Raw genomic sequence first — 16673 nt, 5'->3', positions numbered from 1 at the left:
GTTGGTGCTTTGGGTGATTGTTACCTCTTCACCATGCGGGTTAATCGTATTAACTTACAAAATATAATATAAATTAAAAACTTTAATAGCTAGAATTAGTCAAGGAATGAAACATAACTTTATCTTTTTTTGTTTAATTTGATCTTCTTTAAATTGTTCTATATAGTTTCCATCCAATTAAATAAATCCTTAAATTTTTTCAAAAGAGAAAATATATATGTATATGGCTTTTTTTTATTAAGAAAAGAAATAAAGTAAAACAAAAATATGATAAAGTGGGATTTTTTTAGGTTATTTGATAGAAAAAAAAAAGTTAAAAGAAAAATATACGATATTGATATAAACATATTTAAATATCATAAAATTAGAATATTTTTTCTACAAAATTTATTTTTTTACCCTCTCCAATTTGACAAGAAATGTTTTTTTTATGGCTTCCATTTCCACTCCACACAAATACTTATTTTTCGGTGTGAAGAAAATATATTTTCTCTCCTTGAGAATGATTAATATCCTTTTGATCTATTCCTAACAAAAAGATAGAGTAATTATATGAACAAGAGTAATTTGATAAATTTTTAAATATTTTTACTATAAATTTATTGAGTTAAGAGGCAAATATATTTAAAATTAAAATATTAAATATATATTTTCACAAATTAACACTAAAAAAAATCAGATTTATCGAAAAAATTTTATTTATCGATGTCAATTCATAGATAAATTCAGTATTACCTACAGATATTTCAGGGATATGAATCCATAGGTAAATTTAATATTATTTACGAAATATTATTACAGATTTGAATCCATATGTAAATTCAACATTATCTACATATTATTACTCACATATCTCTATTCGTAGATAAATTTTACAATATCTACAAATTTTATCCAGAAATCTATACCCATAAATAAATTAAATATTAATATTAATATAAATATTTTTATTAACAATATTAAGAATATAAAAAGTTTTAATAATTTTAATAATGTAGAGAATATTAATCATAATAATTCACAAAGGGAAATACCTGCTTAAGTGGGATATGTATAGAATAAAATCTGCATTATATAAAACAGTAAAAATAAATAATAATATTCAGTAGATACCCTATTAATTATTAAGTTTCTTTATCTTCCGTACTAAAAAAAATCACAGAAAAGTATATGACGTCATTAAAAGGTTTGAAGATGGAGTCATGCATACTACGTAGGCATGAATCAGGTTTGCTTGGCCCAATGCACATTATAAATTCAGGTCCCAACCTCATCAATTGTCATATCCTAAAGCAACAGTGCCACACCGAACATTCATAACAATGGCCACCGCAACCGCCACCACCGCCACCGCCACCGCCACAAAGCCACTCTTAACCGACCTAGCTTCCACCATCGATCGTGTTCCCTCCAACTTCATCAGACCCCTTTCTGACCGTCCAAACCTTCACCAACTTCACTCTTTCTCAGCTTCCATTCCCATCATCGACCTTCATGACTTTGACGGTCCAAATCGCCCCAAAATCATCCAAAACATTGCACATGCTTGCCAACACTATGGCTTCTTTCAAGTATATATACCAAACTACATGTTATATACACTGTTGTTATTCTAGTTTATTAATTTATCACTTTGATTTGATGAAATTTAATAATACTGCCACCGGACAAAAGTAGAAATATAGCTGATGTTTGATTAACTAATTGTTTTGAAGATTGTGAACCATGGAATTCCGGAGGAGTTGGTGAGTAAGATGGTGAACGTGTCGAAGGAGTTCTTTGGGTTGCCGGAGAGTGAGAGGCTGAAGAATTACTCCGACGACCCTTGCAAGACCACAAGGCTTTCCACCAGTTTCAATGTCAAGACTGAGAAAGTTTCCAACTGGAGAGACTTCTTGAGACTTCACTGCCACCCCCTTGAGGATTACATTCTGGAATGGCCTGCAAATCCTCCATCTTTCAGGTCAAAAACTACAATATATATTCTTCTTTTTTTTACACACACAAAAGTTTAGAACAACTCACCACTGATTTAGACTCTCAACCAACAAAAGATATAATAATATATTGTTGTCGCTGTGTTTTATACACTGTCACGTGATGAGTTTTTTTTTATATATGCTTGACTAATAAAAAATAGCATAGAAATAATAGATTGATCTTGGTGTATAGTGCTTGATTAAGAGAAGATTTTGTTGTGTCTACTTGTAGAGGTGAAAAATGAGTCTCCCTGCTAATGCTGATTTGATCATGATTGAATGTGGACTTGATCTGTAAAATTAATCAGGTGAAAAGTACTGAAAAACTGTGATTTTAAAGATGAATGGATGTTATTTTTCAGGGAAGATGTTGCGGAGTACAGTAGAAAAATGAGGGGTTTATCAGTGAAGCTGCTTGAGGGAATATCAGAGAGTTTGGGGTTGGAGAGAGATTACATAGAGAAAGCACTGGGGAAACATGGACAGCACATGGCTATGAACTACTACCCTCCATGTCCTGAGCCAGAGTTAACATATGGATTGCCACCACATGCTGATCCAAATGCCATCACTATTCTGCTCCAGAATGATGTGCCTGGCTTGCAAGTCCTCTATGACGGCCACTGGTTATCCGTTAATCCTGTTCCCAACACCTTCATAGTCAACATTGGTGACCAAATTCAGGTACTCATTTCAATCTAACTTCAAATATCAGATGAAAGATTTTTTAACTATTCTGCATAAAATAGTAGTAATTAATGAGATTCACTGTTAGGTTTTCAACTTCTAGTTTGTCTTGCACTCTTTAGCATGAAATTTCAAATTGAATACCATTACTTCTCTAACCTATTTGTTAATACTAGTGGACTGATATATAGCACAGAAAAATACTCTTTGACTAATATTTTATGTATATTGGTAGCTACAAACCCCATCATGTTTTGTTAATTATATAATGATCACTGTATCAAACCTTCCTCAGTTATTATCACAGTTATTAGTATTGTGATTAAACATAAATGAAGAGTCATGTTATAATTGTATGTTAAAGACTGATGAAATTTTCATGGTTTTAAAAGTAGACATTTTATGTAATTATAATGTATAAATACTTATATTATACGTTGCTGCTGGTTTGGAAAAGGTGATAAGCAACGACAGGTACAAGAGTGTGTTGCATCGAGCATTGGTGAATTGTGAGAAGGAAAGAATGTCCATTCCAACATTCTACTGTCCTTCACCTGACGCAACCATAAAACCAGCACCTCAACTCGTGGACGATGATCATCCTGTGCAGTACAAAAGCTTCACATACAGAGAATACTATGACAAGTTCTGGAACAGAGGACTTTCAAAAGAAACCTGCGTCGACATGTTCAAGGCTTGAAATCAAAGATTAGCCCCCTCGTGCTCACCAAACATATCTCCCTTTGAATTTAGGTGAAAAGCTCTCAAGATTTTTGAATTTTTAGGTTGACTTTTTATATTCAAGTATAAAAAAGTCGTCATGTGATGTGCACGTATTGATTATTAGTGCTCATGATAATTTTTAATTTGTTTTTTTGCTGAAAAAAATAAAATAAAAAATCACTTATCGCAATGGAATGGATTGGTACAAATATTGGTCATATCTGTTAAAAAATGATGTGCGAGTTTGTTTTGTATTTGAAGACTTAATGGAAGTTTATGAATATTTTAAAAAATAAAATTATAATTTAATAAATCTACCACTAAAGGTGGTGACGGAGCCGTCATCAAGAATCACCAATAGATGACGACATGTTGGGTCCTTCAAAGGACGGTAATAAATGGAGAAAAGTTCTTTTGATACCGTCTAAATAGCATACCTTTAACAATTGCTTTATAACAATATAATAATATTTTAATTTAAAAAATAAAACAAAAATAAATAAAATATTAGTTTATTCACACGTGAAATGTTTTTACTAAAAAATATGGATCCAACCTTAGGCTGAAATGGAAACTATTGATGGCAATGGGGTCGCTCACTCCTACATATTAACTAATAGGTTGCAGGGTTAGTCTATAGGCAAAATATACGAAATTATTGGAGTAAATGAGGCTTTAAACACGATTAAAATTAATTTTTCGAGGATTGAGCGATCATTATCCATAAGGATTTATTCGTGGTGTATTGTGCAAGTTTCTCAAGATATAACATGAATTTCTCAAAAAAATTTGATGATCAAAACTAGCAAGTTACTCTTAAAAGAGGATGAACCAATGAACCCAGAAAAATAATTATAAAATAAAATAAATTAAAAATGGTGAAGAGAGAAAGAGAGAAGGATGAAGCGTGAGAGGAGAAATGGAGAAATGAGCACTGTGATTGATGATCTAAGCAAAGGGGAATGTTATATTTATTGAAGGAAAAAATAATTGCATCCCACTACGTGAGCAAACTGCTTCCCACGGTCAAGGCGGTTTCGAGCTATTGCGAAGAAGAAGAATGCGTCTTCACGAAGAGTGCATAGTATATATGGATTCGTTGAGAATACGCACATTCAGAGTGACTCATTCAAGGTAGGAACCGTTTCTAGAGATCCCCTTAGATTGTGTAACGTTGAACTCTATTCCCACGTTCAACCGCTGCAAACAAGGATTTCGGATGTTCATCATCTGCGAAAGAGGGTTTTAGAGGTTTGTGCGCAACTCTATTTTCCATTTTGCAATATTACACTCAGTTTTTTATGTTTTTTATATGGTTTTACCACACCATAACCCAAATATAGGTATAAATGTTGTAATATATAGTTTTATTTTAGTATTTTAAATCTTTGTTTACTTTTTTCAATAAAATTTTAAAAAATTAAACAAATATAAAATTAATATTTACTTAAAATAAATGTGTGAAGTTAAATCTTTTTTAAATAAGAAAATATAAAAAAAATATTTAAACTATTAAAAAATTATAGTAATTAACTATTGTTTGTGTTATTATTGCTGATTTTTCATTTCAATAATATTGAAGGTAGTCTTTGAAGAATTTTATTTTTCATTTTTTCATAATTATAATAATCTTTCTCATCTTCTTTCCTTTGAACAATGATTAAATTTAAAATGAAAGTAATATAATAAAAAATAGAACCAGTCAAAATAATTTAATTACCTTAAAAGAATTCATATTTATAATTAAAAATATAAATAATTATTTTCACATTTTCAAGTAAAAAATCATTTTTAACCAAATTGAGTAAAAAATTACTGTATAACCAAAATATAAATAATTGTTTTCATATTTTCACGCAAAACATTTATTAATCAAGGAAAAGATCACTAGCTAGTAGAAAATCATTTATTACATACAAATTTTTCTGTTAAAGTTTGTTGGCTGAAAAGAGATAACATTTTTTCAAGTAAAATATTTTTCGCAAAAAATATTTACATATTTTTTTAAAAAAAGGTTACACTACAAATACATGTAAATTTTCCTTGTAAAATTATAAGAATAAAATTATATTATTTTCAATACTCCCCCAATACCATATGTGATATCCATATTAATCAAGTTAATCATGTATTTGTTTATTGTAATGCTTGTGTCATTATTTTGATTAATTTACAGATATTGTATAACATAAGATTTTTTTTTCGCGGCTTCCGTGACACTATTATGTTAAATATTTGTTTGTTACACAGTGTAGACAATAAACTATATTTTCAAATATAAGAGTGAAATTTTAGAATAACTTTTTAATTAATAATTTTATTAATTTATAAAATGTAAGTATCATATATGAGTATAAATATACAGGGATCCAATAAATATAATATAAAAGATTAAAATTGCTTCTTTGTCGGAGATAAATTCGGGTACGAATGTTTTTTTTTAAACACGGTTTACACAAACCAAGTGATGAGATTAAACTTCACATAGCAATATTAAAGGCAAATCTTAATAAAAAAATATAGAAATAAAATTAAGTGTTAAGTTATTTGATAGAGGAGAAATAATAAAAATATAAAAAGTATTTTTTAATTTGTATGGTTTGATTAAATTGATTGGTACTAAATTTGAGTAAATATGGGTGTGGAAATATGAGTGCTTGACATATAAGTTTCTAATTAAAATTTATATATAAATGAGTATTTGAAAAATTTATTTACTTTATACAATTTTTTTTAAATATATTTAATATTTGATACGTAACCACATATATCTTTTACATTTGACGAGGAAAAATTTATACAAGTAAATATTTTTTTGGAAAAAAACTTTCATGTTAGGCATTACTATGCTACTTGACATCTTAGCTAAGCTGACACTTCAAATAACAACAATAATTTACCATCACATAAAAAAATTATTAAAAAAAGAAAAAAAAAATATAAAAATACGGAGACTAGTTTCTTAAAAATTTATTCATACAAAAATTTTAGTAAAATAGATCACCATACGAACATTATTAATTAAAAACTAATTAAAATAATAATTAATTAATATATTAATTAAATTAAATATTATTTTAAAGATTAAAAAATTATTAATATTTAAAATAATTTTTATTAACAATAAAAAAATTAAATTATTTTTTAAATTAATAATTAAAAATTTAATAGTTATTTAGATACCAATTTAAAAATTACTTTATAAATTTTATTAATAATAAAAACTACTTTAAATATCACTAAGTTCTATAATTTTTAAAATAATATCTAAAAATTTAGTAAATATAGTTATTAATTATTTATGTTTTTTAAATTTAATTTTGTTTAATAATTTTTTAATAGAAGTGAGTTCAAATATTATATGTAAAATGACAAAAATATCCTCTTTAATTTTTAAATAGGATAGGGGTTGCAAGTTATAATATATTATGGAATATAATTTTAAATTTGAGTTTTTATAACATCTTTTCAGAATATTTTTTGGATTTTGTTTTTGAAATCTATTTTCTGAAATATATTCCTGGAGTTTGTTTTCTAGAATCGCTTTTTTTTTTATATGTTTTTGGATTTTTTTCTAAAATTTTTGTTTTTGGAATATATTATTTTTTATTCCAGATTTGTCTTTTCAGAATAAGGTTTTGATTTTCCAATTTTATTTGGAATTTTCATTTTCAGAACGCAAACTAAAATATTTTAATTTTTTTTCTAAAATATATTTTTTAATTTTGGATTTTCAATTCCAAAACGTAATGAACAGTGCAAAGATAATTATAAAATTTCAAAAATTGATAGAGTATAGATTAGAGGGTCTTTCTTCCTGCACCTTTGAAAAAAACTATTTTATGTTTTTTTTTTAAATTGACTTTCTGAAACATAGTTTCCATTATTCTGGAAAGATATTTTTAGAATAAACTTCCAGAACATATATATATATAATCAGAACATATATATAATAAGTTTCAAAATGTGGTACGGAAATAACTTTCTGGAATGAAAGAAATTAGATAGAGCATTTAGTCATTTCATCTATTTAATGGGGATGCAGAACTTTGACGGGGTGCAGAAACAGAACCCTAGGTTAGGTTAGGTTAGAATTGATTGTGTGCACTACTCAAAAGCCTTTCACTTTTGGTGTAATATTAAAGGACAACTTCTTCCTGCACCTCTATAAATTTCTTCCTCCACCCACTCATTTTTGGAGAAGACTGTTTTGCTCCCTTTAAAAAATGACTTCGAAATTGTTTTTTTTAAAAATATTTCCGGAACATCTTTTTCACAACATATTTTGAGTTCTGGATTTATCAATCTGAAAATAAAATAAAAAATATGTTCTAGAAAAAATGTTCTGGAATAATTTTTTGCTTATAGATTTTCAATTCCGAAAATACCCTTTACTTACGAAATCACTATTCCAGAAACATTCAAAACTGTAGAGGATAATTTCGGTATTTTTGAAGAATTTAGAAGTGCAGAAAAAAAATGTAGAGGTGAAGGAAGAAACACCCATATTAAAGTTGCTGTTATAGATTATTTTTTCTCTTTTTTGGGCCTTTAATATGTTATGGGTTATAGACCCACCTCTTTCGGTGGACTCTTTCTTCCTACACCTCCATACCTTCTTCTGCCATCCCCATACTAAATGTAAAAATACCGTTTTCTCCTTTTTTGTCCCACCTCCATACATAATCCGGAAGCTGTTTTGGAATCCGGAAGTGTTCTTGAGATTTATAAAATCCGAAACTCTTTTTTGCATTTGAAATAAGCCTATGGATTATGTAGTCCGGATATATTATGGATTACATAATCCGGAAGTCAATCTCATATTTAGAAAAGACTTCCGGATTATGTAATCCGGAAGCTAATCACTCCTCTGAAAAAAAAAGCTTTCGGTTTACATAATCCGGAAGCTAATTTTATGTATAGAAAAGACTTCCGGATTATGTAGTCCGGAAGCTAATCACAAAAGGCTTCCGGATTACATAATCCAAAAGCTAATTCTGGATCTAGAAAAAGATTTTCAGATTATGTAATCCAGAATATTAATAAAGGGTATTTTTGGAATATAAAAAATATATGGGGTGGCACAAGAAAGTATGGAGGTGGAGGAAGAAGCAGCCTTTTCGGTGTTTTCTTCCCTTCATTTTTATAAATAAATATGCACGTTGAGCATAAATCAATATAACTACTATTTTGAATAGTGTATCATACACACCTCGTCCATGTATAGTCATGTCATATAAGTCTATGAAGAAAGTTTAGGAAAAGTTTATTTTGACATCAAATAGTAAACGTCATGTGACAATCAATTATAATAATATAATAATATTTTTAATTAAAAAATATATAATTAAAATAATAATTTATTGGAGTGTGAAGTGAATGTATTTTACTGTCACTGGAAAGTTGATTAAGCTTGTGAAATATAGTTTGTATAATAACACAATATATAATTATAAAATTTCATTAGTTAAAAAAACAAATTTCTATATATACCCCTGTAAGCATACATACTTCAATAAGACTGCAACTAATCAAGATAACACCATCATGGCTACATCAGAGGAAACCAATAATGGTGAAGCCCTGCAACTTAAACACGTTGAAGAAGACCACGATGGCTTCCTCTTTGCCATGAACATGGCTTCTACTGTGGTGTACCCTCTTGCTGTTAAGACCGCAAATGAGCTCGGTATCTTTGAGATCATGGCCAAAGCAGGTGAAGGTGCGAAGCTCTCAGCAGAAGAGATTGCAGAAAGAATTGGCATAAAGAATCCAGAAGCACCAACTATGGTGGATCGGATTCTGAGGCTATTGGCTAGTCACTCCATGCTATCTTCATGTCTTGGTGAAGATGGCCAAAATTCTGGCAAGAGGCTCTATAGCCTCACATATGCATCCAAGTGTTTTGTTCCTGATGCTGATGGTGTCTCATTTGGAGCTTCCTTGAACTTGATTCTTGGCAAGGTCTTCTTGGAAAGCTGGTCAGTTTTTACTTCTATTCCTTTTCATCTAAATCATGTGTTTCAAGTATATTTTGCTCCAAATTTTATTAGTTTTAATCTTCATTTTGAAGATGGGGTGTGTGATTTCTGCTTCCTATGTCTTTTCTCAACATGGTGAATATATATAATCCACAGTCTTATAATCTTTTTACGTTTTTTATTTATTTGAAATTTTCACAAAAGAAATTAGGTTTCTTTCAATATCATTATTTGATTTTTTATTATTAGTGGTAGGAATTATCAAATAGGCACCTTTTTGTTTTGAATAGGCAACTTAAAAGCTTTTATTCTATACTTCTAGTCCACCGAACATATCATATCTTTTGGAAAAAAAATGTTAGAGGTGGTGGTTTTTTTTTTTACGTATGACATGTGTGCATATCACGACAATGACTCTTTCATAAAAATAATGACATGATGCGTGCTTGTGTTTTTGTTTGTGTTGAATAATACATAGGACCGAACTGAAAGGATCCATCGTGGAAGGTGGCGTAGCATTCGACAGGGTTCATGGGATGAACGCATTTGAGTATTCAGCTGTTGATCCTAAGTACAATGATGTTTTCAACAAAGCTATGTTCAACATTACCACCATAATGATAAACAGGGTTCTTGAGGTCTACGATGGTTTCAAGAACATTAAGAGGCTTGTGGATGTTGGTGGTGGTCTTGGGAGCAATCTCAAACTAATCACTTCTAAATATCCCAATGTTGAAGGTCTTAATTTTGACTTGCCACATGTCATAGAACATGCCCCTACCTACCCTGGTATCTTCTACTCATCTAATTTCTTTCCTGCATCTTCTGATACAAAGAAAACTAAGATTAATTAATATGTAACAGTTTAACTTTATTTTAATGTTGCAGGTGTGGAACATGTAGCAGGAGATATGTTTGAGAGTGTTCCCAATGGAGACGCCATTTTTATGAAGGTAGATTTCAATCTCTTCAAAAACTATATATGGGTCCAAGCTTTCAAATTTTTTTCCCACTTTTTGTATTTTAAGAGATAAATACTATGGTAATGGGACTTTAAAAAGTGAAACGTGCAAATATTAGTCAAAAGAAAAACTATCTACACCTACCAACATGCTTATGAAAAACAAAAAAACTACACCTACCAACATGTGATAGTGGAGTGCTTAAATAATAAATATGTGGTGTTGAACATAATTGGTTTAACTGTTACCTAAATGAATCCTAATTATACATGTAAATACGTGATTGAAAGATAATGTAAAAGAAATTGTAAGTAAATGTATTTGTTTAACATGAGAGGTTTGGTGTATAAAAATTTTCAGTGGATACTTCACGATTGGGGTGATGAACAGTGTGTGAAGTTGCTGAAGAACTGCTACAAAGCTATTCCGAGTGATGGAAAAGTGATTGTTGTGGATTTGATTATTCCTGATTTGCCAGAGAACACAGTTAGTGCGAGGAGTGGTTTCCAAGCTGACATCTTGATGATGGTTTCAAACCCAGGAGGCAAAGAGAGAACCCAAAATGAGTTCATGGAATTGGCATTATCTTCTGGATTCAGTGGCATCAGATTCGTTTGTTCTGTCTCTGGCTTCTGGATTATGGAGTTTTTCAAGTAGAAACCTTCTTTTTACCTACTGTGTCTGCAACTGTTTCTTCTACTATTCTCTCTTGTTGCATGATATCATGTTGTACTCAATTTTCCACATAATTATACCATATATTGCTGTTGATCTTTTTTTATTATTATCACAAGTTATTTTGACTTTTCCTCCTTTTAGAACATTAGATTAATTTCATAGTTAGATTTTTTTTACTTGAGTTTAAAAGATATAATTTCCTTTATATATAAATAATGTAATAATAATAATAAATATCTTAATTTTAAAACAATTTAATTAAAACGATTCACTCTTATAATAAATGCATGATCAACTAAGGAGAATTTTTCAGTCAAGATTAATAAAAAAAATTCAACTAACAACGTCATAAATAATTGTTCTTAATATTAACTGAAAATAATTTTGTGCAACATTCATCCATAAATATTTTACCAAACTTTCGGTCAACATCAGTCGAAAAGTCAGCAAAAATAAAAATAAAAATCAACATCATAAAAATACTATAATCACATGAACTAAAAATGATATCGGTTACTCGAAATTAAAAAAAGTATTGTTCATATTAGTTGATAAAATCTTAACAAACTTAAAAAAAAATCAATTTAGATGAATTAAAATATAACATCAATTTTAATATTTTGGAACGATTAAGCTTGGTATAGTTTTAAAATATTTTTTTTATTTGATGATAATTAAAATAGTTTATCTAAATAAATTAATTAAAATATAATAAAGTTGAATTACTTTAATAACATTTTAAAATAAAAAAATTCAAATAACACTACAAGAAAATCATAAAATAGAAATCAATATTTAAAGACCAAAATAATTAGTTGGAATAGTAACTAAATTAGAAACTAAAAAAAATTAGTTTTTAAATTAATTTTTATTATTGTGAAATAGTTTCTAAATTGGTATTTAATTAGCTATCCATGTTTAACTACCAATTATTCAGATTATAAATTTAGTAGCAAAAATCTTAGTTGTTAATTAGATACCAATTTAAAAACTAATTCACAATAATATAAACGAATTTAGAAACCATTTTTTTTTCTAAAATATCTATAATTTAGTCACTATAACAACTAATTATTTTTTGTCTCTAAAATTGATTTTTGATTTTGTAGTGTAAAATCACTTCAAATTTAATATATTTTAATATAATGGAGTTGTGAAATTTGTATTGAAATGGTATAAGAAGTAAATATATAAATAAAAATACTGAAAATTATGCTTGCAATTTTTGTATAATTATTTTTCTTCCCTTATGCCGACTATAATTGCTAGCATTCTCCAAAGAATTAGTGCAAGAGCAGTGAAAAAAACTTAAAAGATATTGGAATAACTTCCATACCTCACTCTTGAGGTCTTCTCATAGTTTATATTATTGGCCTGGTAAGTTCTACCCTTTAATTTATCAGTAACGACAAAAATAATAAGGTAGAATCAAAATCATTCGGGTATAAAAAAATGGTGTTTTTTCTATGATGATTGCGACACTTTATTTGATGAAATCGCGTGGAAGAAGACAATGTTGTTCAAAGAAAGAAAAGTGTCTGCTATTGACTTTCTCAATGCTTTTTGCTAGTTGGAAAATTTTACTTATTTGTAATGAATTCTTTTGAAGAAAAAAAAAACTATTGGAATCTAATGACATCTCAAACCTAGTAAATTATAGGGGTGGTTGGAGAAGAGGGGAACTAGTTGGATAATTCAAACCAAACCAAACCATAAACTAAACTTAATTTCAGAATATTGATGTTTTTGGAATTGAATAATCCCATTCAAAGTCAATAAAATGATTCATTAACCAAACAACGTTTTGATTCCTCAAAATGTGGAAATTAAATGAGTAATAGAATAAACAATTGTTCCTCAATTTGTTCTCTTCTAACAACAATTGGTTGTAAGGGTTCCTCAGTTTACTTAAAGTCAAATATTTGTGCTTAAGAACTGCAAAACCAAATTCTCTTTCTGCACCTTATGTTTGATAATGGAAATGGAAGGGATAAAAAAGGAGAAGGTCAATGTTAAGTTAACTAAATGCCCACTCAGCTAATAAAATGAACCCTACCTTCCAAAATTGCATATTTTTTAGGATGTTTATTGATTGATAGAAAGTTTATATAGAATATTGTTTTACAATTTAATATAATTAGATTCTGAGATTACATCAACTGTATTATCTAATACATTTTCAATGTATTCGTTACATCAACTGTATTATCTAACACGTCTTTCTTTTCTCATCCCATTTCTCTCCTAAATGTAGAAAAAATTGTAGGAATCAAATTCTGAGATCTATTTGCACTTTAACATCAAATGAAATGGAAATATGCTATCAGGGTTGTATGCAAGCATGTTGCATGCAGATAGATAACAAATATGGTCATAAAATGCTCTTTCAAAGTCATTGAATTCAGCTTAATGAACTCAATTGCTTTTTCTTGTCCCTGTAACCAACCACTGCAGATAATTGAGGAAATGAGATTGTCTTAAAAGTGGATTAAGATATCTAAAATGGTACAATTTTTTCATACACACATTGCTTGGGATAAAGTATGGTCAGAAGCTTATGGCGATAAAATGAAGCATGATGAACTCTTCAACAGGAAGCTGCAAGATATGACTTTTTCATGCCTACAACTTCTCAGCATTTCCTACCTCTTTCAGTTGCTCCCGAGTATTTCATTGTAAGTGTCTTTTACTTGTTGAACCAAAGCTTCCCTGGTATTCCATTAAACAGGTTTAAAGACATAACTTCTATTCATGGGGGAAGTGTTGATAAACATTAATCATCAGCTCAATGATGCATTGTACCAAACTATAGTAAATTATTCAAGAATAATTGTGCTCACCTGTCTGGCTTGAAAACTATGTTCTTATATACGAACCACTGCAGAGAAAAACAGAGAAGATGAATAATAGATTTTCATGCAGATGGAATCTTGTACTACAACTTGCAAGCCTTGATATGTACTTGCAATTGTTAACCCCCTCTGGTTTTCTTAAACCATTTAGAAGGAGATAGTAGAAACCAAGGCATAAAAAAAAGAAAAGTGAAGTTTAGGATCCACTTATATACTATTAAACTTATATACTATTAAATGTTGTTATCACTAGTATATATGTAATCTCTAAACAAAAATTAGCTTATAAAGTTTTCAATTGGGATAAGTATTTGATTCCTAATTCAAGGAAAAAGTACTTTTAAGAGTTTACATATACTTATGAACAATATTAGATGTGTTAGCAGTATTTCCTAACTCCTTGTGTTTTCTGTTTTTCGATATGCATGCATGTACACTAGCCTATATATTCCTTAGGCTCTCCTTGTGTATGTGGGTTCTTACTCTTCTAACTTATGTGGTTTCTCTGATATCCCTACAAGACGAGAGAGCTTATGAAAAAGTTAAGTTACATGAATTTGTCACAAGTCTTCTTTTTTCTTCTATGAGTTCATTCTAAGAAATTAATACGAAATCGTTTGAGGTTCTTATACAATTCTTATAAGCATTAATAGTGTAACCATGGCAGCAATATATTTCACTTACCCCAGTGTAGCCAATGCCTACAATCTCAAGAATCCCAGGAATCAAAGGAAGCCTATCAATTGCCTGTTACAAGTGATTCAGTTACTGCTTAGGACAGTTTCAAACATATATGATCATAAAGAATTGTTATTTGTAACTAGCAGGCTGTGATAATCAATCAAAGAATAAAATATAAACATTTAAATAACCTACTGAGATCAACCCAACTGAGCCCCACAATGCAACCACACCAGCCAGAACCAGCGAACTCACTGCATACTTATCATCAACTTTGTCCCACTGTGCAACAAACATCAGGTAATTCAAGTCAGAAACACAGAAAAAAAAAACTCCAACTCAATACGCATTAAAGGAACTAGAGACTCTTACAGTTTCTTGAAGAGTCTTGACAATCTCTGGCACCTCAGTTGAGGAAGCTTCAGCTGGTGCCTCTCCTGTGGCCATTGCCATAACATTTCGAGCAATCTTGCCATCTGAAAAGCAATCCTCACTAAAATAAGTTCTGCTACCATCTTGAACTTAACCTTAAAAATTGTCTACCAAGATGAGTTCTGATACCATTTCAGAACTTGAATTCGAATTTAACATTCAATAATTATCTACTATGATAATTTCTGACACCATCTTAGAATTTGAAATCCAAATTAACTTTAAAAATTATATTATAAAAGGAGGTTTATGTTATCTCCAACTTATACTAACTAACTTTGCTATATTACTAACCAAAATGTGGGATCTGGAACATATTATTGATAAGGCATGATTTTGGTAAAAGGGTGTGAGCAGTGTGCAGTGTGCAATATAGAATGATTGACTTACTATAAGCAGTGGTCTTCCATGAACGGTTTTGAGAGTGCAAATGGGGAAGGGGAAGGCTCACACATTGTGGAGAAGCTGGTGGTGACTGTCTTGGAGCCTTGCCATCAAAAAGTGTGGAAGAAGAGGATATAGTGAGAGCAGAAGAGGTTGAGGCCATTGGTGTGTTTGGTAGTGAACCTTTTTCTGGTTACAATTTACTGTCCTATGAAAGACTCTGAAGTCCACCAGGGACAGAAAATGGATCAAGTTCCTTTCCCTTTTTCTGGTGTCAGAAAGTGGCTTAAGTTATTGATATGTTTCTTCTGTTTCTAAATTTTTTGGTGTGTTAATTTCATTAGTGTTTCATAATTTGAAAATGAGTGTTGGAGTTGCAGCAGAACCACTCGTTTCTTTTCTTCTGGATAGTGTGCTGACATGGCTGCAAGATAGGCTTTTATGGTATTTCAGAGGATAGGAGGTTCCTGGTTGGGCTTTTTGGACCCAAAACTCTCCCCAAAATGCCTTCAAAAAAATGGTTACAAGATAATAGGGCATCATCACTTTCAATATATGTTTGGACCACTTCTCCTTAAACATTTTTAAAAGAAAAAGTAAAATAAGTTAAAAAGTTAAAATTAATTTATATATATATATATATAACATTATAAAATATAATCTCTTTAAATTAACTTAAACAAAAGTAATTTTAACCAAAGAATGTATTCTTTCGTTTTTTTTTTCTATTTTTTTATTTGAAGTATTTGTAAAGAAGTTTGTTGAAACACTATCTAGGAAGCTTATTTTGGGTCTGCTTGTTCAACAAAATTAGAAAAAAGGTTTTCTAAAAAATTATTTATTTATTATAATTTTAACACATTTGAGTAAAATTATTTAAAAATATAGGAACAAATAATTTTTTTTTCTTTAGAAACTTGAAATTGTTTGTTATAGAAAAACAAATATGATAGAAATTGGAAAAACTTAAAAAAAGTACATTATTTTACCGTATATATAAATATATTTTATTTTTTTATATATAAAAATCAACTAAAAATAATTCACTTTTTTACAATTTTTTTTATCACAAACAAAGAGATCCGAAGGCAAAAAGAAATTAATAAGTAGCATTATCGTTGCCGTGATAGGTAAGTTTTTTCCTTTCAATAGTATTATAGTTAAGAATATTTTAGAGATGTTAATTTAAATATGAGTATTAATACATTATCATCACTGTTACAAAATCACGCCAAACAAAACCATGTAAGCTAATAAAACAATAAATAAATTATATAAAATGTCAATCAGAATTTTATAAAGTTTTATATAAGA

General features: G+C 29.3%; 3 protein-coding genes across 3 annotated transcripts; 2 read left to right on the top strand and 1 right to left on the bottom strand.

Annotated features, from left to right (window-relative positions):
* The first annotated feature begins 1288 nt into the window (after window positions 1–1288).
* LOC137819561 (protein DMR6-LIKE OXYGENASE 2) lies at window positions 1289–3579 on the top strand. The gene is made up of 4 exons (XM_068623448.2): window positions 1289–1571; window positions 1716–1963; window positions 2342–2663; window positions 3124–3579. The coding sequence occupies exons 1-4, from the start codon at window positions 1323–1325 to the stop codon at window positions 3364–3366; spliced, it is 1062 nt and encodes a 353-aa protein (XP_068479549.1). The 5' UTR covers window positions 1289–1322; the 3' UTR covers window positions 3367–3579.
* Window positions 3580–8900: 5321 nt separating this feature from the next.
* Window positions 8901–11103, top strand: LOC137819431 (isoflavone 3'-O-methyltransferase 4). The gene is made up of 4 exons (XM_068623286.2): window positions 8901–9370; window positions 9849–10159; window positions 10259–10323; window positions 10693–11103. Exons 1-4 carry the CDS (start codon window positions 8937–8939, stop codon window positions 10987–10989), a joined length of 1107 nt encoding a protein of 368 aa, XP_068479387.1. The 5' UTR covers window positions 8901–8936; the 3' UTR covers window positions 10990–11103.
* A 2207-nt stretch (window positions 11104–13310) lies between these two features.
* On the bottom strand, window positions 13311–15859 carry LOC137818111 (protein CURVATURE THYLAKOID 1B, chloroplastic). The gene is made up of 6 exons (XM_068621342.2): window positions 15366–15859; window positions 14916–15019; window positions 14739–14825; window positions 14547–14609; window positions 13851–13888; window positions 13311–13719 (listed from the first exon to the last, which is right to left on the bottom strand). The coding sequence occupies exons 1-6, from the start codon at window positions 15520–15522 to the stop codon at window positions 13662–13664; spliced, it is 507 nt and encodes a 168-aa protein (XP_068477443.2). The 5' UTR covers window positions 15523–15859; the 3' UTR covers window positions 13311–13661.
* Between the last annotated feature and the right edge of the window lie 814 nt (window positions 15860–16673).

Source organism: Phaseolus vulgaris, chromosome 10, assembly GCF_051622355.1.
Source record: "Phaseolus vulgaris cultivar YP4 chromosome 10, ASM5162235v1, whole genome shotgun sequence".
Lineage (NCBI taxonomy): Eukaryota > Viridiplantae > Streptophyta > Magnoliopsida > Fabales > Fabaceae > Phaseolus > Phaseolus vulgaris.
This window is presented reverse-complemented; position numbering and strand designations above follow the sequence as displayed.